Source organism: Xenopus laevis, chromosome 9_10L (genome assembly GCF_017654675.1).
Source record: "Xenopus laevis strain J_2021 chromosome 9_10L, Xenopus_laevis_v10.1, whole genome shotgun sequence".
In the NCBI taxonomy this organism is placed as follows: Eukaryota; Metazoa; Chordata; class Amphibia; order Anura; family Pipidae; genus Xenopus; species Xenopus laevis.
The window spans coordinates 46,847,381-46,871,014 of NC_054387.1; the positions used below are offsets into that span (position 1 = coordinate 46,847,381).

Consider the following 23,634-nt stretch of genomic DNA (forward strand, 5'->3'; position numbering starts at 1 on the left):
CAGGCAGCTGTTTCAATGTCAGACTAGAAAGTGACAAGGAGAGCGGGTGATGAGAAAAATACATTAAAAGAAATTATAAACTGCATTTTCTTTTCCTTTCTGTATGTTATTACAAAACTAAATAAAATATTACAACAATAAATAGTGCACCCATTTAACATATGCCATTTTCTTTGTGTCTAATTTCTAGAGTTCCCGGCACCCGTAGACGTAAATCAGCCTCAGCCAATCCCAGGCCGCAGCATGGTCTCGCCTTACCACTCTAGCGCGTGCCCTCACGCTTCCTTCCTGCCAGGAAGTAGAACAAGAACTGGCACCCAGCTCCCAAGCGCGAGACTTCTGCCCGTGCGGTGATATCATTTCCGCTCACCGGGACGCGTTTATGTTGTCGCCTGACAGTGCGTTGAAATGAGCGTCCGGGAGTCTGATCGGTTTCAGTATCTGCAGGCGCTGGTGACTGAATTCCAGGATACGGACAGCGTAGGTGAGAGAAGCAGAGAGAGATGAACCCACCCCCCAAGCGGGTAACATGCTGTAGGGAATGCTGGGGTTGTAGTTTTCTAAATATTCAGTTTTGCTATTCACTGTAGCACATGAAACTGGGCCACTCTGTATCTATATGTTTCATTACAAGTGTTATTCCCTCTTGTCACCATCTCTCCCTTCTTTGATTGTGCAGAAGCAAAAGAGCAGGTCTTGGCCAATCTGGCTAACTTTGCTTATGAGCCCCGAAACTTCTCCAACCTCCGGAAACTGCAGGTGGCAGATTTGTTCCTGGACATGCTGACTGAAGACAACGAGACGCTGGTGGAGTTTGGAATAGGTGAGAGATTGGGCTGGAAGCGATAGAGTATCTTAAATAATGCTGGGCCCAAAAAAGAGCTTATTTTGGCCCAATGTTTAGCAATAGGGTCTAAATAAAATGTCTCCACTTTAATCTGTAGCCTTAAAGGAGCAGTAACACCAAACAATTCATGTGTTTTAAAGAAGAGACAATATAATATCCTGTTGCCCTGCACTGGCAAAATTGGTGTGTTTGCTTCAGAAACACTATCGTTTATAAACAAGCTGCTGTGTGGCCATGGGGGCAGCCATTCAAGCACAGGATACCATACCAAATGTCCCGTTTTGTCTCGATTTTGACAGTTCAACCCAGAGTCCCGGCTTGTCCCGACTTTCTCTTTGATCTCCGGTACTGAACAGCCAGAAAAAGATAAAAAGTTTCTAACTTAATTGGCTTTTGGCAGAGAGCCCAGAATACTCAGCGGGTGCACTTCAATAGTTACAATTTTATATAAGCAAAGAAACAATTGTAACAACTTAAGATAAGCAGGTCTATTGGGGAAACTGTGACTTGCAGTTTAAGGGCAGAAACACACATGGAGATTCGGGGAGATTAATTGCCCAGCAACAAATCCCTCTTTTTTTTGGGCAACTAATCTCCCAAACTGCCTTCCCGCCAGCTAGAATCGAAATTGCAGACGGGATGGCACTCAGAGCACTTCGTTTTCCTTGTGAGGCGACTTTGGAAAACGAAGCGCCAGTCGACTAAATCTCCCCGAATCTCCACGTGTGTCTCTGCCCTTAAAGGCAATTCACCTTCATTAGCAAAAATTTAATTACACATAAAAAACACAATTAGGAAAGTGGCCACAAAAATGGGCGGAATGAAAAAAAATGTTGTGTTCCATGCGCGACAAATCTTTTTGTCCCTCTTTCTATTTTCAAAACGTTTGAGAGGTATGGGATACACAGTAGATAACTTCTAAGTTCTGAAGAATGTCTTTGTAGACTATATAGCTTATCTGTTATCTGCTGTGTATCCTGTGCCTTTTCTCCTTTTTCAGCTGTGAATGGCTGCCCCATGGCTACACAGCAGCTTGTTTATATAAACTATAGAAGTACTTATGTTATCTACTGTGTATTCTGTGCTTCAATGGCTGCCCCCATGGATACACAGCAGCTTGTGTATATATAAACTATTGTAGAGTTTCTGAAGCAAATGCACCAGCTGTACTAGTGCAGGGCAACAGTACAATATATTTTCATTACTTTGATTCACTTTCATTTTTTGGTGTTACTGTTCCTTTAAAGGGGTTGTTCATCTTTGAGTTAACCTTTAGTATGATGTAAAGAGTGATATTCTTGGATAATTTGCATTTGCTTTTCATTTTTTATTATTTGTGGTTTTTGAGTTATTTAACTTTTCAGCAGCTCTCGAGTTTGCAATTTCAGCAATCTGTTTGATAGTGTCCAAATGACCCTAGCAACCATGCATTGATTTGAATAAGAGACTGGAATATGAATAGGAGTGGATATGAATAGAAAGATGAGTAAGAAAAAGTAGCAATAACAATACATTTGTAGCCTTACTGACTATATGTTTTTAAGATGGGGTCAGTGATCCCTAGTTGAAAGCTGTAAAGAGTCAGAAGAAAAAGGCAAATAATTAAAAAAAAAAAACTGTAAGAAAAAAAAAAACTGACAACCAACTGAAAAGTTGCTTATAATTGACCATTCTATAACATACTAAAAGTTAACTTAAAGGGCAGTTTGGTCTTGGTCTATGTACAATAAACACATTCAACTTCCATTTCAAGTGTCCTTTCTGATAACAGAGGGCACACAGACAGATGATGGTTTACGTTTGAGAATACAACTGCAAGCATCTCCATGGGTCCGGTGCAACAGATGCACCCATTATGAACGCTGGAGCCTTGAAAACAGTAAATCTAGGGTGGGAGTACTGGGGATTTTTTGGGAGAAAGGCATGAGTCTGGCAGGAGTGTGGCGGAGTGCAGGGCTAAACTAGTTACTCAACTGACTAAAGGCCTATGTGGCATTTTAGGCTATGAAGTGGTAGCCACAGCTTTTACCATGCTCTGGTAGCAATGTGCCCACATGGCTTGATCAGAGTTACATGCAGGGCTCACACTTTGGGAAGTGGCACATGGGACAATTTAGAGGGGTTTGCCACAATTTCCAGCTCAGCTGTTGGGCAGCAAAATGCTCATAATTCCCAGTTTATTTAATAGCAATTGCCTGGACCTGTGAGTGCACTTGTGAGGCAATTACTGCAGCAGTTTTTGAGTGACAAATCACCTGACCTGTGGGTCCAGCGGAGAATGAGGGCGATTCCTATAAGAGCATCACCTTCACACTGAGCTGGAATTTACTGGAGTGGAAAAACACATTAAAGGTGGGCATATACTGTAGGATCTGGACTGGGCCAAATAGGAATGACCAAATATTTCAGCCTCCATGCCAAGGATTGGATTATAAAGAATGCCTAGGAAAACCAATTGGAAAGGGACTGGGTCAATGTGCCAATGCAGGCTTCCTAATTTGCCTGATAGGACAATTTGTATTCGCACAGAGGAGGGAAATCCAGTATTTTATATCAGCCCCTGTATGTTGAACCTAACCACCTGCCTGCCACTGCTCTTTGAGAAACTCTACTCTATTTACCATTTTTACTAGAAACGGTTGTGAAGACTTCTATTTCTAGATAAACGTCCTGTGTTGACAAAACTAACAATAGGGGTAGTGACAGCCTGGTCATCTTGTGATGTTGTATTAACCGCTTCCAACAGGACTGAAGAATTTTGTGGCCTAGGGGAAAGCAACAGAGTCACAATATGCTTTTTACATATTCTGGCATCTGTAACCCCAATACTAAGTTATATCCACATAAGCCGCAAGTAAGTGTTGCATCAGATAACTCCCTTTTATAAAATCCTCCCCCCAAAAACTTGCCTCAGTATTCGTTTACTCGTGATCAAAACACCTTGTGTACCGTAGGTCTTAATATCTTTAAAAATGTTAGTTGGCCTTTAATTGTTACTGTATTATAAAATAAGTGACGTTTGTCATTCTCTCTTTTCCTATAGGGGGTCTCTGTAATCTTTGCCTGGACAAGACTAACAAGAGTTACATACTTGACTCTGGGGGAGTGAAACTGGTCATCAATTGCCTGTCCAGCCGGCGGGAAGAGACGGTGCTTTCGGCTCTGACTACACTCATGTACCTGTGCACAGCTGCCTCCCGCGCTGATATCACTACTCCAGCTGTTGTGGAATGCATGGTGCGCTTCTCCCTCTCCACCAACCGCAGAATCCGCAACTTGGCCACAATCTTCCTGGAGGATTACTGCAGCGATAAGCAAGTGCAAGAAGCCAAAGAACTGAGTCAGCATTCGGCATTGGGGATCCCACTCCCAGAAATGCCACATCCCACTAATGCATCCTGACATTTGTGTCTGACATTTGCACCCTACTGTAATCAAATTCAGCACGGCTGTTCTCAGAGCTTGGCATACTCTGCTTATGTAGTGCTGGTCATGAAGTGAGTTTGCGAGAGCTGTGTAAACCTTGCTAGACTGCAGTCACCTGCAAGATATTGTTCTTTTTTATGATTCAGATATGAACTGACCTAAGGAGTGCTTTGATAGTGCTCCCTCATATATTTATGTCTTCTATACTATTATATTGAAATTATTAAAGAGGATGGGCACTCTGCTTTTTAAGTTCTGTTCTGCTTTTATCTACGCTACTGAGCATCCTAGTGAGTGGGCTGTAGTTGGTGAGAAGGTACAGTTGTCTTTCTTGGCTATTCCCAGCTAATACAGCACTGGCGATTCATGGGCAGTGAAAGGGAAGGGGAAACTTATTGGTTTGGATCATGGGTGGTGTTTGGATATAATTGTGACAGATCAGTGACACGGCTTTGCAGATGAGGGGCTTCATTTTACCTGTTTGTAAGGCCCACCACCCAATGGGCCCAAGTGACTGTTGGGTTGATAATTGGGCCTCCCAGGAGGAGAGCCCTTCTGACTTTGTAGTAAAATTACGATGGAAACCCTGGGTCAAAGAGTCCAATACCCATAAAAGCCAAAACACAACCTAATCTGGAATGAGAAGTGCAAGCACACACAGGCAATAAGTACAGCAACAGCTTGATAATAAATTTCAGGACCCCAGTATTATATCTTCACTGTGCTTCTAAGTGTCGGTATAAGTTCACTACAAATAGCAGGAATCATCATGTGTCAGCAGAGCATGTTTCCAATATCACACCTTTCAGCCTTGCAAGTAGATCTCATAAAAGGTATTACAGTGGAGATAACCTTTATTCCATAATAGTAACTATTCCTTGTCAGTAGGTTACTCCCAGACAAAAGGTGCGTAGAGAACACTCGGATAACGATACAGATACAATATCTAACTGCTTTGAACTCGCCTTACCCCAGTGGCAAAAGCTTTATGGAATAAAGGTTATCTGTCCTATGTCTTTACGCTTGTGGATGCTAGACAAACCTGCCAGGGAACTGCAGTTTATCTTCCCTGCATGAACTGTGATTAGTTACCCAATTCTTCTGTGCTTCTGCGGGAGAAGCGATAGGACACTGGAACAAAAACTTCACTGGCACACAGGATATTTCAAGCAGGAAAAACCTTGCTAGGTATTTATTGCAGCATGCAACGTTTCGGGGTTACCCCCTTTGTCAAGCATGACAAAGGGGGTAACCCCGAAACGTTGCATGCTGCAATAAATACCTAGCAAGGTTTTTCCTGCTTGAAATATCCTGTGTGCCAGTGAAGTTTTTGTTCCAGTATTTTAAGGAGGTGGCCGATTCCTCCTGTTTGCTGTGCACCAGGTGCTCTCTATCCAATTGATTAGGGTGTGCGAGTGTTTCTTGAAATTCAAGCGATAGGACACACCACAGAGTACTGTACAGTGCTGTGTAAAGAAGTTGTTTTTGATATAGATACAAATATACATAAATGCAGGCAGGGACCAGAGAGAATTATATGGGAATCTCCAACAAAAGTGTTATTTTCAAACCAGGCACCATATTTTATTCATCATTGCCTACTTAATGAAGGTACTTTTCAAAAAGCCATATTTTCCCTTTAAAAGTGCAATTGTATCTCAGCTCTTATGTCTCCCACCAGGCCCAGACTGAGGCCCTGGCGTTTCAAGTACACAGTGGCCCAAATAGGCCCAATAAATAGTAGGGATGCACCGAATCCACTATTTTGGATTCGGCCGAACCCCCGAATCCTTAGCGAAAGATTCAGCCGAATTTACATATGCAAATTAGGGTTGGGAAGGGGGAAAACATTTTTTACTTCCTTGTTTTAAGCCAAAAGTCACGCAATTTTCCCTCCCCGCTCCTAATTTGCATATGCAAATTTGCTGGTCTAGGGCGGCAAGATGCTACCCAGCAATTCGGCCGAATCCTGCTGAAAAAGGCCGAATCCCGAACCGAATCCTGGATTCGGTGCATCCCTAATAAATAGTGTTTATCAATGGCATTTAATAGCAGCCCCTCTGGCATTTGCCAGAATCTATAGAATGTCAGTTTGGACCTGTGTCCCTCTTGCAAAAACCTTCTAAATTAAAAGTGTAGTCAATGAATTTGAGGCTTTCAGAATAAAGCTGAGCATAAGCAGAAAGATCCGCTAGTTTGCAAAGCTCACCAAAGTGCATATCTTTGAATTACTTGGCCACCCATGCACTCTGCCAAATCAGGCTAATCTGATCATTGGCTGGAGCCAATGACTGGATCATACTGCCGGCATACAGGGACCTGTTGTTTAGGTCTGCCTCAACATGGTGATACAGTCCTCACAAAATGGGATTTTCAAATCTGCCTGGTTTTTCTCCAGATATTGGTCAGGCAGCCTTTTTTGCGGCCTACATACACGCTACTGATAAGCTGCTGACTTAGTTTAAGGAGGATGAGATGGCAGCTTTTATTAGTCTGTCTGGCCAGCTGTAGGCTGAGGAAGGGCCATGTGGTCCCGAAACATTTGATCTTTGTAAAGTGTCTACAGCACCATGGAATAAATTTGGTATCACCCCGCTTGCAGCAAAATAAGGTAGTGGCTCTCTTTTTGCTTGTCAACCTTAGGCTCTGCTGCTCTCAACCTGCATGTTTTTAAAGGCTGAGACTTAAAAGCCAGGAGGCCCAGGATGACTGTCCATCTTGTGCCCCCTGATGGTGGCCCTGTCCATGTCTATTGATTTGCGGTGGTTGACATTTTCAGGCCTCTGCTCTGCTGCTTGTGACTGCACACAAGAGAAAGCTGTTCAAATGAATGGGGAGATGGAGCACGGAGCGGATTCACTTTTCTCTGAAGAACATTTGCCGGCTGAGAGCAGTGGAGACAAGCTTGGTCTTATGTAAGTTTATATTATATATCATTATTATTAATAATAATAAAGATATATATATATATATATAGATCAACCCACTTACTAGGGTTCTGGTTTTTTTGAGCAAGCAGACAATGAATCCACACCAATAAGTGTATATTAAAGTGATATATTGTGAAATAAATCAATTGACTGTTATACATTAATGATTACACTTAATATTTACAGTTACACATTACACAAGTCTACATTGTTGTTACCAAAAAGGCAGGGGAATAGAGTTCAGCTTCATCTCTGCCTTCCCCTCTGGTCTGCATTCCTCACATGTTGTCCTTTCCCAGGCTCCTATGGCTTCTCCAGCTCTCTCCTTCTTCCTCTCAGTTGTCCCCCTTTTCCTCTGTCCAGCGTTCTTTTAGGGTCAGGCCACACTGGGCGTTTTGGGGAGATTTGATCGCCTGGCGACTAATCGCCTCCTTTTTGCAGCAACCAATCTCCCCAATCGCCTTCCCTCACTCTGCAGCGATTCGTTTTCCTAAGTCATTTAGTGCTACTGATTTTAGCTAGAAACCAGGATTTGTGGAAAGGCTACAAATAGGGTTGCCACCTGGTCGGTATTTTACTGGGTTGGCCAGTAAAAATGATGGTTTATCCCAATGTTATTAATAGGGAAAAAAGATAAATATATAGGAAGGTCGGTATTTTTTTCCAGAAAAGGTGTCAACCCTAGCTACAAAGGCCCGGGCAAGATGCTACCCAGCAATATTATCAGAAGCACGGGGGGACGCAATACTACGCACCTAATCACCAGTGCTATGGGCGCTCTTGGGGAGGGATCACACACATTGCAGGAGACCCTCTGGCCTATGGCCCAAGTAGAAATCCGGGCCTGGCTATAAAATGCATTCTTTACACTGCTGGTTCTGAATCCAGAAACAGTGTAGCACGAGCCAGCTGAATAACATGGTTATAGAAGAAATTGAATACAACTGCATTGGAGTCAGCACTAAATAACAGTAATGGGATAAACAAATACTGCTTTCAGTTGCAATGTCATTTGAGTAAAGTAATGTAAGTTCAAATTATAGAACATAAGGACAAAGTTGCAGATTTAACTACTAATGTGCAAATTTATTGTGGTCCACACGACATGTTTCGGGCACATCTACCCTTGAAAACTTGTGAAATGACACCCAATATATACTGACCCCGTTGCACATAAAGTTATCTCTGCAAGGAACCTTAAAGGGACGCAGTCATGATTTTTATGGTGTCGTTTTTAACTCTAAATTACACTACCATTTTCTTCGAATGGAAGTCAAAATAAATTCGAAGTCGTAGTAACTTATTCGATGGTCGAAGTATTCAAAAAATCACTTTGAATTTTTTTACTTCGAAAATTTCCTCGAATTCACTTCGACCCTTGATAAATCTGCCCCTTATTACCCTAGCAACCATGCTTTGATTTAGGGACACTAGCATATGAATAGGAGAGGTGCCTAAGTAGAAAAATGAGTAATAAAAAGTAGCAATAACAATACATGTGTAGCCTTACAGAGCATTTTTTTTTTTAGCCCCCCCATTTGAAAGCTGGAAAAAATCAGAAAAAGAATGCAAATAACTATAAGAAAAGAAAAAAAAGGCCAGTTGAAAAGCTGCTTAGAATTAGCCATTCTGTAAAATACTAAAAGTTAACTTTAAGGTGAACCAACCCTTTGGGGCAGATTTATCAAGGGTCAAATTTTGAAGTTAAAAATACTTCGAAATTCAACCATCGAATTGAAATACTTCGACTTCGAATATCGAAGTCGACGTTTTTTTTTTTATAGAATTTGGGTATCCTGCGGTCAAAGTAAAATCGTTCGATCGAACGTTTCGAAGGATTCCAGCGATCGCTCGAACGATTTTACTTCGACTTCCAAAACCTTCAAAAAATGCTATAGAAGGTCCCCATAGGCTAACAAAGCACTTCGGCAGGTTTAAGTTGGCGAAGTATTGAAGTCAAAGTTTTTTTTAAAGAGACAGTACTTCGATTATCGAATGGTCGAATATTCGAACGATTTTACTTCAAATCGAAGTCGTAGTGTCCTATTCGACGGTCGAAGTATCCAAAAAAATTACTTTGAATTTCAAACTTTTTTACTTCGAAAATTCCCTCTAATTCACTTCGACCCTTGATAAATCTGCCCCTTTAAGTACACAGAGGCCCAATCAAATTCCCCGCCAGCCACTAAATAGCAACTTTCTATGGCACCTTGTAGTAGCCTCTCTGGCCTGATCACACCTGAGGCACAACTTGCAGCTGTATTTACAGGAGGAATTATGATGAGACTTCAAATATATCACACAGGGCATTTTTATGCTCCTTATAAAATGTATCAATGTCATGATCAATCAATGATAAAAATGAGTCAGGTGGGTGTCAGTGTAGACTCCAGGTGATGCTTTTCTCCGGGTGTCCTGTAGGTGCCGCTGTTTTTCACAAGTTCTCCGTTTCGCGCAGATGGACGCTAGATGTCGCTGTGCGTTGTGGCCCGTACTGAGCCGAGCGGCGGTCTGTCCTGAGATCTCTGAGCCAGACATTGAGCGGCTGGTTGAGACCGTGGGATAATGAGAAGCTGTTGAGAGGTGAGGCGGTGACGTGGGCGGGTGTTTTGACTAGAGAAAGGCACGAATGCTCCGGGGAAGCAGAGATGGTTGTTCCACTGTACTAAGGACACAGCATTCATTCCCCTGGCTCCTTCTTACTCACTGTACCAACAGGTTCACCAGGGAACTTCCAATATGTCCTCTCTATTGTTTACTTTCTTCCTACTATAGGAATGTTCTGTTTACCCGGATGTGCTTTTATAGGCACCCCTACATCCCATACACAGCCCAGTAATTGGAGGGGGTAGGGTAATCCAGTACATGGGGAGGGGGTATCAGTACATATGGAGAGGTGTGGGGGGGTATCCATTATATGGAGGGGGGTATCCATTATATGGAGGGGGGTATCCAGTATATGGAGGGGGTATCCAGCACATGGGGAGGGGAGTATCCATTAAATGGAGGGGGGTATCCAGTATATAGAGGGGGGTATCCAGTATATTGAGGGGTATCCAGCACATGGGGAGGGGAGTATCCATTATATGGAGGGGGTATCCATTATATGGAGGGGGTATCCAGTATTTAGAGGGGGGTATCCAGTATATGGAGGGGTATCCAGCACATGGGGAGGGGAGTATCCATTATATGGAGGGGGGGTATCAGTACATATGGAGGGGGGTATCCATTATATGGAGGGGGGTATCCAGTATATGGAGGGGGTATCCAGCACATGGGGAGGGGAGTATCCATTAAATGGAGGGGGGTATCCAGTATATAGAGGGGGGTATCCAGTATATTGAGGGGTATCCAGCACATGGGGAGGGGAGTATCCATTATATGGAGGGGGTATCCAGTATTTAGAGGGGGGTATCCAGTATATGGAGGGGTATCCAGCACATGGGGAGGGGAGTATCCATTATATGGAGGGGGGGTATCAGTACATATGGAGGGGTTATCCAGTATATGGAGGGGGTATTCAGTACATGGGGAGGGGAGTATCCATTATATGGAGGGGGTATCCAGCACATGGGGAGGGGAGTATCCATTATATGGAGGGGGTATCCATTATATGGAAGGGGTATCCAGTACAGGGCACTATTGGGAGTATGGGCTGCAGTGTTGTGTAGGTATATGGATACCGACCCCTCCACACATATACTGATAACTCCCCCATCATGATGCAGGTCCGCCATCATGATGGTAGCTGGCACAGAGCGGGGGGTGCCTGGATGTTACTTTGTGCATCACGTGACCCTCACTCCCTGCAAAATCTGATGAAGCTGCACATTCTTCTGGGATAGGCTGGATGAGAGCTGAGAGGGACGTGGGAGCCCATTGTGTCGGTGAGCCAAATGCATGTCTGCTGAGCACCCCGAGAATCAGACTGGGTTGGGGGGGGGGGTTACCGCCCATTTCCAAAGCCATACCAGTCCCAAAGCAGTATGTTTTATGGTTCAGTACGTGGGAATTATATTGCTGGGAACATTTTTTATTTTTAACTTTGAACTGAGTAAAACCACATAAACAACTTCTCAATATGCACTCAGTACAAAATATCTGCTGTTTGCAGTCATGTGTAAATGTAATTGCTATTGAAAGCGCTGTTTATATTGTGTGCACTGCCGGTCTTCACTCCTGAAACAGTGCAGCAGAAGTCAGCTGATTAACAGACTCGGAAGGGAACTAACTTTTGCTACATTGTTTCAAGAGTCAGAACTAGAAAACAGGAAGAGATAGATAAACATTGTATATTGGAAAGTTGCAATATGTCTCGGGTGGAGTTTCTAGTGTCTAGTTGCACCTGCATCTTTACAGCTGCGAGCTGTCATTTTAACACATTTTTTAATTCAGGCTCTTTAATGTGGATTATTATAATTTTCTAGCCCCATGTAGTGGTGACTGTGTTCCCTTCCCCCACTGGTCACCATTGCGATTATGGCAGACAGCGAAGAGCAGGAAGACTACAAGATGCAGGCATTTGATGCTGACATCCAGAATCTTCTAAAAACAGCACTAAAAGGTTATTCGCATGTAATCATTCTTCCTATGTATTCAATATGTAAAAACAAGTATCCCTAATCGGCTCCATGGGAGGGGAGGGCAACCTGTAGTTCACTAAAATAATATTGAGCTACTTCTATTAGCAATCCCCAGCAGCTCTCACTTTCACACAAATGGGTGGGAGCTGCCATAATGTTTCTAGTAGACAGTACAGTTAAAAGGCATAGCTTATTGGTTGCCCAAAAAATTCCTTCTCTGTATATTTGTATGTAAACCTATGGGTTAGTGCTGCCATATTGTTTCCCTTAGACAGTACAGTATCAGGGTATAGCTTATTGTGTGCCCAGAACATTCCTTCTCTGTACATTTGTATTTATACCAATGGGAGGAAGGTGCCATACTGAGTCCCTTAGACAGTACAGTATGAGGGTATAGCTTATTGTGTGCCCAGAACATTCCTTCTCTGTACATTTGTATTTATACCTATGGGAGGAAGGTGCCATATTGATTCCCATAGACAGTACAGTATGAGGGTATAGCTTATTGTGTGCCCAGAACATTCCTTCTCTGTACATTTGTATTTATACCTATGGGAGGAAGGTGCCATATTGATTCCCTTAGACAGTACAGTATGAGGGTACTGTCTAAGAACATTCCTTCTCTGTATATTTGTATTTATACCTATGGGAGGAAGGAGTCCTATTGTTTCCTTAGACAGTACAGTATGAGGGTATAGCTTATTGTGTGCCCAGAACATTCCTTCTCTGTATATTTGTATTTATACATATATGTGAGAGCTGCCACATTGCTGGAGTTATTATTCTGTGTACAAGATAAGTAAATGAAAAAAATATTTAAGTATGATTAAGTATCATTTTTTTTATGTGCGACAGAACCAGGGAATGTGGACTTAGAAAAGGCTGCAAATGTGATTGCAGATCAGTCACTAAGAGATACCACCTTCAGCAGGGAAGCAGGAAGGATGTGCTATACTATTATCCAGGTGAGAAGCCAACAAATGTCCACATTAGTAAATATCCTACATGTAACAATGTGACATTGCTCAGAGTGCTCTCTCTCTCTCTCGTGAATAATGTACCCCGTATTGTAAAATATCAGCATATTCTAAGTCACCGAGGAGTTCTGTGACCATATAAAAGCACAGTCACATTGACTAGCAGTGAAAGGGTTAATTGGAGAGCACAAACCTGGGTGATAAGTCTGTTCAGTGTGCAGGTAGTTGGGTGATGGATTCTGTTTTCCAATGAGATGAGTTTTATACTGCTGACCTGAGGCAGCAGGTTGCTTTGTTCTCCTTTTCTGAATACTGGGAGGAGAGCAGCCCAGGATCACACAGTTGGAGAGGGGTTCTTGTGGGTGCAGGTGTCCTTTGTTGCACAATACTCGGAGGCCTAACTAAAGTAGCTAGAAATGTTTTACATGTTTTTGACTTCTGTACCAGCCCAAGGCAACCACAGCCCTTTAGCAGTAAAAATCTGTCTCCCCAAAAATGCCCCAGTAGCTCCCCATCTTCTTTTCTGCTGATTCACTGCACATGCTCTGTGCTGCTGTCACTGAGTTTAGGGACCCACTCACAATATACAGTACACATAGAATAGAAATGTCACAGTATAAAGGCTGATTAGTAATTAATACAGATAATTACTACATGGCAGCACAGAAACCAGTGCAACTAGCATCAGTATTTAATAATCAGCCTTGTAGCATCAGCTTGTATTACAGATTTTTTGCTTGTAAATTTGCCACGACCCCTAAGCTTAGCTTCTCAACAGCTGCTCAGAGCCCACTGAGCATGTGACTGTCACAGACACTTTCCAAGATGGTGACCCCCTGTGACAAGTGTGAAGTCCTGGATCATTGCTGCTATTGACAAGCTGAAACTTTAGGCTGGTACAATAAGTTCAATATATAAAATATGGCATTTTAAGCATATTCATTTTTAGGGTTTAGATCTCCTTTAAGAGTCCACTCACTCACCAATGAATCCAGTCTCTCCAGTACTGCTCTCTCTCTCCAGTACTGCTGCTCTTTTTCCAGCGATCTCTAAGTGGGTGTGCCTTGACCTAACATTTTTACATTGCACAGACCTGTGAGGGCCATGAGAAGAGGTGTAAAGTGATTTGATGGAGCAACAGTTTTCCCTAATGGCCAAAACTACATAACGCCAACCATAGAGATTAGTAGGAAGCTGCTTAGGGGGGCCAATAAAAATGTTTCACGCCAAATGGACTTAACGGTGACACTAATGATCACTTTCTTGGATGTAACGAAGTCAGTTGGTACACTCTGGCACTGTGTTACAACCATTGCTCCTTTTCCATAGGCGGAGAGCAAGCAGACAGGGCGCACCATGTTTCGCTCCAGCCTCCTGAACCGGCTGCAGGTGGAGTATAAGAACCGGAAGGAGACAAGGGCTCGCTCTCTGCAGGAGTGGGTGTGCTACGTCGGCTTCATGTGCAACGTCTTCGACTATCTTAGGGTGAGCAGAGAGTGGGGTATTACAGGCTCTGAGCCTTTATGATTGCGAGTGGGTATGGCACATATACAGTTAGGTCCATAAATATTTGGACAGAGACAACTTTTTTTTCTAATTTTGGTTCTGTACATTACCACAATGAATTTTAAATGAAACAACTCAGATGCAGTTGAACTGCAGACTTTCAGCTTTAATTCAGTGGGTTGAACAAAAAGAATGTATAAAAATGTGAGGAACTAAAGCCTTTTTTTTAACACAATCACTTCATTTCAGGGGCTCAAAAGTAATTGGACAAATTAAAAAGCTGGAAATAAAATGTTAATTTCTAATACTTGGCTGAAAACCCTTTGCTGGCAATGACAGCCTGAAGTCTTGAACTCATGGACATCAACAGATTCTGCATTTCCTCCTTTTTAATGCTCTGCCAGACCTTTACTGCAGTGGCTTTCAGTTGCTCTTTGTTTGATGGACTTTGTGTCCCGAAGTTTAGTCTTCAACAAGTGAAATGCAGCTCAATTGGGTTCAGATCAGGTGACTGACTTGGCCATTCAAGAATATTCCACTCCTTTGCTTTAATAAACTCCTGGGTTGCTTTGGCTGTATGTTTTGGGTCATTGTCCATCTGTATTATGAAACGCCTCCCAATCAATTTGACTGCATTTAGCTGGATTTGAGCAGACAGTGTCTCTGAACACCTCAGAATTAATTTGGCTGCTTCTGTCCTGTGTCACATCATGGAAAAACATTAGTGTCCAAGTGCCACTGGCAGCCATGCACACCCAAGCCATCACACTGCCTCCGCCATGTTTTATAGAGATGTAGTATGCTTTGGATCATGATATGTTCCACGCCTTCTCCGTACTTTTTTCTTGCCATCATTTTGGTAGAGGTTGATCTTTATTTCATCTGTCCAAAGAATGTTTTTCCAGAACTGTGCTGGCTTTTTTAGATTTTTTTTTTTTTTTAAGCAAAGTCCAATTTAGCCTTTCTATTCTTGATGCTTATGAGTGGCTTGCACCTTGCAGTGCACCCTCTGTATTTACTTTCATGCAGTCTTCTCTTTATGGTAGACTTGGATATTGATACGCTGACCTCCTGGAGAGTGTTGTTCACTTGATTGGTTGTTGTGAAGGGGTTTCTTCACCATGGAAATGATTCTGTGATCATCCACCACTGCTGTCTTCTGTAGACATCCAGGTCTTTTTGTATTGCTGAGTTAACCAAACTGGAGATTTTGCCACTCCTAAAGCTTAGTCCACACCAGGCGATTCGGGGAGATTTAGTACCCTGGCGACTAATCACCTCTTCTTTGAGGCGACTTATCTCCCCGAAGCGCTTCCTCTTCTCCTGCGCCGGCTGTAATGAGAGCCACCTGCGTTATGACACACTTGGCACTTCATTTTGCGAAGTTGCTGGAAGTAGCTTCTCCCAGAATCGCGTGGTGTGGACTAAGCCTAATATTGTAGCAATTTCTATGATGGTTTTTTTGCTGTTTAAGGATGGCTTGTTTCACCTGCATGGAGAGCTCCTTTGACCTCATGTCTGTTCACAGCAAAATCTTCCACATACAAGCACCCCCCCCCCAAGGGCTTTTATCTGCTTCATTGATAATGACATAACAAAGAAATTGCCCACACCTGCCCATGAAATAGCCTTTGAGTCAATGGTCCAATTACTTTTGAGACCCTGAAATGAAGTGATTGTGTTAAAAAAAAGGCTTTAGTTCCTAACTGTATAAGGCAAGGTGGTAGGAAGCAGATGTTTGTCCAGTGGGATGACTGGAGAGCATGAGATTTCAGCAGCTGCAGGCCCTGTTTCAATTGAGTACATCTGTAAATGTCAGACCTCTCCATTTTAGGTGAATAACATGCCGATGCTGGCTCTAGTTCATCCTGTGTACGACTGCCTATTTGATTTGGTACAGCCTGAGAGTCTGAAAAGGGAAGAGGAGGTAAGTGAGCATAACCTTCCAGTGATCTGTATTGACTCTAAAGGTTCCCATAGTCGCAAAGATTTCTCTTGCCGAACGACCGATTTTAGCAAAGTCCGACCAATCCATTGAAATTATTGTGCGGTTAGCGGGAGTTGAATGATCAAACATCTTACGATTTTTCGCCCGACATCTGTCAGGAAATTGATTGGCCAGGTTAAAAAATCTTTGTCTGTCCCAGTGCAATCTCTCTATGTTTGCAGGGCCAAGCAGGCAGCTCCCCTTTGTTTTCCTGGAAAATTGGTCTTTTTAGTTGATGGACCATTCGTACGATCGTTCCAGGATAATCGTGGTCTCACGATGGCGATCGGGTCTTTTAAAAATCTCAACATCTATGGCCAGCTTTACCCGGTCATCTGATAAGCCTCCTTTCTACCCAGAATGACTTCTCAAGCGAGAACTGTGCTAACAAAGTGACAAATCAGCTTCTTTCCATACACAGTTCCTTGTTTGATTGTCTTGTCCACCAAGCCTGCTAAATACTATTGACAAACCTCCTGCTGTATCACGCATTGTTAACTTATCTTATATTTTTTTCAGGTTGATTGCTTGGTATTACAGTTACATCGGGTAGGGGAGCAGCTGGAGAAGATGAACTGCCAGCGTATGGATGATCTTTTCTCGCAGCTGAGAGACAGTTTCCTCCTGCAGGGAGGCCTCAGTTCACTAACCCAGCTCCTGCTGCTCGAGATGATTGAGTATAGGGCGGCCGGTTGGCGTATGACTGACGCTGCACAGAACTATTATTATAGTGAAGTGTCGGACTGATTCCATAGACGTTGGATTTTATCCTACATGTACATTAAAAGCACAAGATTTTATAAACCCTTTAGTTGCCGCAGAGCCATGAAAGACGCGTTTCAGAAAGGAAGTGTTAATGCAGAGGAGCTCCCCAAAGACATACACCTTACGCCTCCCTTTCATATGTAAAATATGCCCCTAGTATCGGATGTCTGGCTCAGCCAGTGTCATATTTTGTTTTTGGCCTTGATTCAACCATAGTTAGGTCAGCGTGTGCAGTTGGTCAGAGAAGGACAAATGGAAGCCCAGAGCATAAACTTTAGGGGATTTCATTGGACATGCTCAAAAGCATCATGGCTTTTTGGCACTAAAATTAGTTTGAGCAGCGTAATGGATTTGCAGCACTAAAGTAAAGCAAATAGGGTTTGTATTATTAGAGTTCTTTTGCAAAAGCATAACACTTTAACATGCTGGAGTTGAAGGGTAAGGCAGGTTATCAGTCTTGTTGTGTGTTACTAAACAAAGGCTAGTTAATATGGTGGCACATTCCAGGGTTCTGTGGCATTATCTGCTCTGGCAGAGAAAATTCCAATATTAAACACCCTGTGCAAATGTTGGGCATTTTTAGGTATAAATCCACCTAAAAGCGAATACACAAGGCAGTTTGGCATAGTATTGGTACTTTTCCATCAGCGTAGGAAGTTCCATGTGTAACTTGTCCCCCAAGGATAATTGCACACATGGTGTACTTGGTAGAGAAACAAAATGTTTTAAAGGAGTTGTTAACCTTTGAATTAACTTTTAGTATGATGTAGAGAGTGATATTCGGAGACAATTTGCAATTAATTTTAATTTCTTTTTAGCTTTTCAGTTATTTAGCTTTTTATTCAGCATTTGCATTTTTCCTGGCGACCATGCATTGATACAAATCAGATACTGGAAGATTATTTGGAGAGGGCCTGAATAGAGAGATGAGCAATAAAAAGTAGCAATAACAATACATTTGTAGCCTTACAGAGCTTTTGTTTTAGATGGGAACAGTGAACCCCATTTGAAAGCTGAAATGAGTCAGAAGAAGGCGGCAAATAATTAAAAACTATAAAAAAAACAAAATCAAGGCCAATTGAAAAGTTGCTTAGATTTAGCCATAACGTACCAAAAGTTAACTTAGTCAACCACCCCTTAAAATCAATTTCATGTTGAATTTGTCACAATTTTGGAACATTAAACACCTACCAACAGGCACTGGCAAGAAATACTCACTGAAAGGTAAATGGGAGGAGATGATTTAGAGGGCTTTGTCCCCACCGACAGAAGCTACAAAATGCTTGAAATCGCCCTTTAAAGAATAACTTATAACCATACTAGATTCACTGTGATCAGAGGAAAAAGTAAACTGCCAGAACTTCATGAATCCCGCCATGTCACATGAGTGCCACAGTAGGTGTAAGATATATGCATCTGTGGGCTTCCTCTGCCACCAGCTCTCAGGTTTTCTTTTATATTTGCCGCCATTTCATGTAAGCAGAGATACGAAGCAGGCAGCACCCACACAGAGCCTGGTGCTCTAAATGGAGAGAGGGATTGCATGCTCTGCACATCATGACCGCCTCTTGTGTAGGGCAATACATAGTTTATACTCTGCTGGGTAATTCAAAAAGTTGTTTTATAAAATAAAATAAAAAATTGTCTGAACGACGTACATTTAAAAAAAAAAACCCTTTGTAATGATTTCACCTGTACAAAGGAAGTTGCTTTTATGGTAAATTTTATTAATAAAGTTTTTCTACACTACACTTGCGTCTTTCATTTTGGATCTTTTGTTGACTTGAAAGATGTTTTTGCCTACCCCATTATAAGTACTTTTTCTGTGTGTATGTACAGAGCCATAGAGCAAAATGGGACAGATATTCATACTGTGCCATCCGGTTTGATTCTTGCAACATGCGGTTTCTTTGACATACCCAATACAGAAAGGAATCTTTCTTTTCAGCCAAAAATTCTTGGATATCATGCAGGGCCTCATGGATAAAAGGGAAACCCACACAAATCTCTATGTACAAGTCTTGGTAACTGCCTACCACCAGCGGAAGTGAGCAAACGCTCTGTTGGCTTCAGCCATTTTATGCAACTCGTGTTTTTTCTTCACCACCTCTCCCTGCATCTGGTAAGCATCGAGTAAAGCCTGGGACAACTTTTCATACATTAGTGTCCGGCGGTGTTTGTTGTCGCGGCACTCTGTGATTAACCACTTCATAGCCAGGAACCTGCGCCTATTCTCTTTCAATGGAGTGGGGACCTGGAGAAGAAAAAAAAAAATTCACTCTCCTTTATTTGAGGATCTGGTATTCTCACACTATGTGGTCTCTAAAAGTACCTGGTATGATTTGCCTCCTCTCAGAATGCTGGTAAGGCCAATGATGGGCTGGCAGTTGTGCAGAGCTTGATGAAAGATAGTGTAGGGATTGCACTCTATGCTTGCCCTCTCCTCTTCAGGGGCCTTGTAATATTTTTCCAGCTGTGTCCTCTTTATTTGCTCTAATGTCTACAATGGCAAAAATTGACATAGCAATATATTTGCAACATATAACTGACCCAAGGGGGTTATTTATTAAAGTCTGAGTGCTAAAAACTATTCGAGTTATTCGAGATTTGTTATACCCTGATGCTGCAAAAAAGTCGGAATCTGAAACTCCAGCATCATAAGTCAATGGGAGAGGTCCCAATCCTATTTGGAAGTTTCTGTGGTCTGCGCTGGAATTAGCCCAAAAATCCATCTATTTGGGGCTTCTTACGATTCAGGAAAAAACTCAAAAAAATCTACGATTCGGGTTTTCTCTCGATTTTATAGTTTTCCCTAATACGATAAATTTTTTTTTTCTATAATAAATAAGGTCAAATCGTGAATTAGTTAATTAGATAGTTTGGTTGGACTTTTTTGTTTTAAAAAAAATCAGAAAAAGGTGGATTTTGATGATTAGCCCCCTAAGTGTGTATTTGTGTGAACGTGACAGGGGCCTTAGATTGTAAACTGATTGTAGCTGGTTTATAAGTAAAGGATAAAGTCAGAACCAACCTGATTCATAATGGAGCGCGACAGATTCTTGTTGCCTCCTTTCATCATCATATTGGTGAATTTACTGTAAGACAAAAGGAGTTACGTTCTGATTCTCCATTCACTTGTAGACACAAAGTTTCATATCACATCTGTGTGGTTTGCCTTCACTGATTTGGTTATTCCATGTAATACATTCAACAAAATGATGGGTAAAAAATAGTTTACAGTAACCATACCTCATATACATTCAAATGATGGGTAAGTGGACACAGTGGTGTCTGATATAAACAACATGCTGAATTGGTTGCATCATGTGTAGAGTTGCTACCTTCTCTGGAAAAAAATACCGGCCTTCCTATATTCTTGCCATCTTTTCCTATTAATAACATCGGCATCAAGCATAATTTTTACCGGCCAGGTGGCAACCCTAATCATGTGACATGTTCAACATGCAAGTTTTCTCTATCAACTAAAAAAAAAATGAATGTGGATGTGTCTGTACCTAATAGTTGGGTCACTAAAGACAGAGCTGGTCACATTGGAAGGCGCTGCTTTGATAGGTCTGACAATTTTCAGCTCTCGTTCTGTCCGCTCCTGCTCGCTTAGCTCCTCCAGGGGACGGCTGTAAACCTGCTTGTCTGTTTCAGGATCAAGATACTGGGGGCTGTACCTGCTCCATCTGACTTGGGTCAGGCTGCAAGGAGATAAGTCACAACATAAATTCAGGATAAAAGCCAAACTGTAAACATTCAACTTAAACACATGTATTCCCCTCCTCTATCACCTGTCTATAGTATTCCCAACGTCCCTCTGCCCTTAACTCACCCCTCTACCTCAGAGCCAACTCTCTCCACTCAGTACCCCCCCTCTGCCCCAGTCTCTATTTCTCTCCCTTCAGTATCCTTGCTCTACACAAGTCTGTATCCCTCTCCCTTCAGCATCCCCTCTGCCCCTGTCTGTATCTTTCTCCCTCGTTGTCCCCTTTCTGACACAGACGGTCTCTTTTTCTCCTCTGTATCCCCTCTCTCTCTGCCCCTGTCTCCTCATCATCCCCTCTCTGCCTCAGTCTCTATGAATCTCCCCTCAGAATCCCCGCTCTCTGACCCAGTGTGTAGTAGCCTTCTCCCCTAACTATCGCCCCCCCCCCCCACACAAGTCTTTATCATTCTCCCCGGATCCATATAACCCTATCCTTCTCCCTCCAGTATTCTCTCCATGTAGCAGTATGTATTCTTCTCCCCTCAGCAACGTTCCCTCTCTTCTCAGCTATGTGCTCCATATCCCCTATCCTCCTCAATGTCCCCTAACTGTCCCATTCTTTATCCTTCTCCCCTAAATATCCCCTGTCCTAGTCTGTATCCTTCTCCCCTCAATATCCCCTGTCCTAATCTGTATCCTTCTCCCCTCAATATCCCCTGTCCTAATCTGTGTCCTTCTCCTCTCAATATCCCCTGTCCTAATCTGTATCCTTCTCCCCTCAATATCCCCTGTCCAATCTGTATCCTTCTCCCCTCAATATTCCCGTCCTAATCTGTATCCTTCTCCCCTCAATATCCCCTGTCCTAATCTGTGTCCTTCTCCTCTCAATATCCCCTGTCCTAATCTGTATCCTTCTCCCCTCAATATCCCCTGTCCAATCTGTATCCTTCTCCCCTCAATATCCCCTCTCCCCTCAGTATCCCCACTCTATGACCATTTCATACCATGTCAGTCCTGCCCGTATCCGATGAACTAACAACTTGCCCGTGGGCGCCGCCATCTTTCACTTCCGGGCTCGCGAGACCCAAGGTTGAACTCTTTGAAACCAGGTGACGTTCTACGGCTTGTTTGCAAAGTCACGCGAGAATTACATAGGGAGGCGGTGTCCCAGCCGAACACCGTGGCTGATAATGACTGGGAAACACTGAAGTCCTGGCTGAGTGAGTGTTAGTGACACCCGGGGGTCACAGCACCTCAACACTGACATCCCAATGGGGTGAGGCAATAACCATTAGTTTCTGGTGTTAGTGTTAGAGAGCAAGGATACAATTCATTATGTGTGGAGGTTATAAAGCCCTGATATAAAGTGTTGCTCATTCCTTCTTACATGTAGAGTCTGCTTTATACCAGAACTGAGACCCGTCTATAGGATGAGAGGGGACCCAGCCTGCCCCCAGTATAACCCAGCACAGTCAGACTGGACATATACAATCATTACCATGGCAACCATAAGAGGTCCCCAGGGGCCACACCCATCTGGGTGTCAATAATAGCTGCATCATTGCCTCTATAAGATTAGCCACACTTTATTGCTCCTCAAGTTACCATTTGCATGGAGCTTAACAAATTTCTAGAATCTGCTCTCCAGTTTTGCAATTATAGCAGCTATTAGGTTGCTAGGGTCCAACTTACTGTAGCAACCTGACAGTAGTTTGAAGGACAGATAAATAGGAGAAGGCCTGAACAGAAAGAGAAGGAATAAAAGTAACAATAACATTTCATCTTCACAGAACATTAGATGTTTTGGTTGCTGGTGTCAATGATGTTGAAAGCTAGAAAGTAGGGAACTAATAGAGAAACTATAAGTAGTGATGACCAATTGAAAAGAGCCCCTTTATTAGAGATCCCTATAGATGTTCATTGGTCCCTGTCCATGTTTTAAATGAGGGGTGGGTGTGTCCCTGCCAGAAGCACAGTATGAGGGGGACAGCCAATCACAGCCCTGCATTCACACAAGCACAGACAGGCTTCAGTTCCCTATCAGGTCCTGCTAGCTGCTGATTGGTTCCTGTCCTACAGTGCAGTGAGCTGAGAGCCGCCGGCTCCCCTGCACAGCCTGGGAATTCAGGGAGTAGGAAGTGGAAGAGAAGGGAGGAATTATTAGGGGTTTTGCAGAAATATTCAATAAATCAGCCTGAAACACTACTTTTCTTAAGCACAATTCTTCTATACATAAATGAGTATAAAACACTGGTACGTTCTTATTTCTTTTAAAATGTTTTTATTTATGAAAATTTTCAAGAATTGAACTTTCACAGAAAATGACATTGTTTGAGAAACTGCATTGTTGATAGTTATACAATGTTTTGAAAATAATAAACAGTTGCAAAATTCAACCATACTTAAATAATTGTTTTGCGCTTGGTTACACAGTATTTTCAACAGAGGTATGCCCCAATAGAGAGAACCAATAGTTAACGGCACTGGGTATTCGGTTGAGTTTCCCCGTTAGCTTTGGAAACAGTTCCATGTGGAATGCAAACAGTTTGTAACAGGATGGCAGTTAGGTTCATCATTGTTAGTTATTTAAACTTGGAATAAACATCAGAAATGTGTTTAAAGTTATTAACGCTAGGTATCCTAGGAGAACAGAGAAGGAAACCTATAGAGAAAAGAAGAGGGAAAAAAAAGGTGAAGGGAAAAATGAAATAAAACCTAAAGGGACAAAGAACAACAATTAAGTTCACATTCTATGTCTCATTAATGGTGTGTGTATAGAATTATATATGCAGTATTTCCAATTTTGTAGAACAGGCTTTATAGTGATGTTATACTAAGAGGGAGGGAGTCGCTAAACCTATATGAAATCCAAGGCTGCCAGATCTTCATTACTTTAGGAAG

General features: G+C 42.5%; 3 protein-coding genes across 6 annotated transcripts; 2 read left to right on the forward strand and 1 right to left on the reverse strand.

Annotated features, from left to right (window-relative positions):
• Window positions 1-387: 387 nt before the first annotated feature.
• Window positions 388-4,525, forward strand: armc7.L (armadillo repeat containing 7 L homeolog; the record flags this gene model as incomplete). The annotated part of the gene is given in 3 exon segments (NM_001092360.1): window positions 388-484; window positions 680-823; window positions 3,891-4,525. Coding segments are annotated over 3 exon segments (579 nt in total). The 3' UTR covers window positions 4,250-4,525.
• Window positions 4,526-9,622: 5,097 nt separating this feature from the next.
• On the forward strand, window positions 9,623-18,770 carry mif4gd.L (MIF4G domain containing L homeolog). Of its 4 annotated transcripts, none has more exons than XM_018233893.2 (7): window positions 9,623-9,786; window positions 10,932-11,090; window positions 11,631-11,767; window positions 12,642-12,751; window positions 14,093-14,248; window positions 16,104-16,196; window positions 16,776-18,770. In XM_018233893.2, exons 3-7 carry the CDS (start codon window positions 11,683-11,685, stop codon window positions 17,001-17,003), a joined length of 672 nt encoding a protein of 223 aa, XP_018089382.1. In that variant the 5' UTR covers window positions 9,623-9,786; window positions 10,932-11,090; window positions 11,631-11,682; the 3' UTR covers window positions 17,004-18,770.
• mrps7.L (mitochondrial ribosomal protein S7 L homeolog) lies at window positions 17,866-21,850 on the reverse strand. Its single transcript, NM_001093260.1, is given in 5 exon segments — window positions 17,866-19,275; window positions 19,354-19,521; window positions 20,053-20,116; window positions 20,537-20,728; window positions 21,738-21,850. Coding segments are annotated over 5 exon segments (702 nt in total). The 5' UTR covers window positions 21,794-21,850; the 3' UTR covers window positions 17,866-19,053.
• Between the last annotated feature and the right edge of the window lie 1,784 nt (window positions 21,851-23,634).

What these genes read in the sequence shown, in the direction of transcription:
- mif4gd.L (XM_018233893.2), top strand. Translation starts at nt 11,683, where the DNA reads ATGGCAGACAGCGAAGAGCAGGAAGACTACAAGATGCAGGCATTTGAT. An exon ending in TCTAAAAACAGCACTAAAAG is followed by an intron (nt 11,768 to 12,641) that starts GTTATTCGCATG and finishes TATGTGCGACAG; the next exon opens with AACCAGGGAATGTGGACTTA. An exon ending in ACGTCTTCGACTATCTTAGG is followed by an intron (nt 14,249 to 16,103) that starts GTGAGCAGAGAG and finishes TCTCCATTTTAG; the next exon opens with GTGAATAACATGCCGATGCT.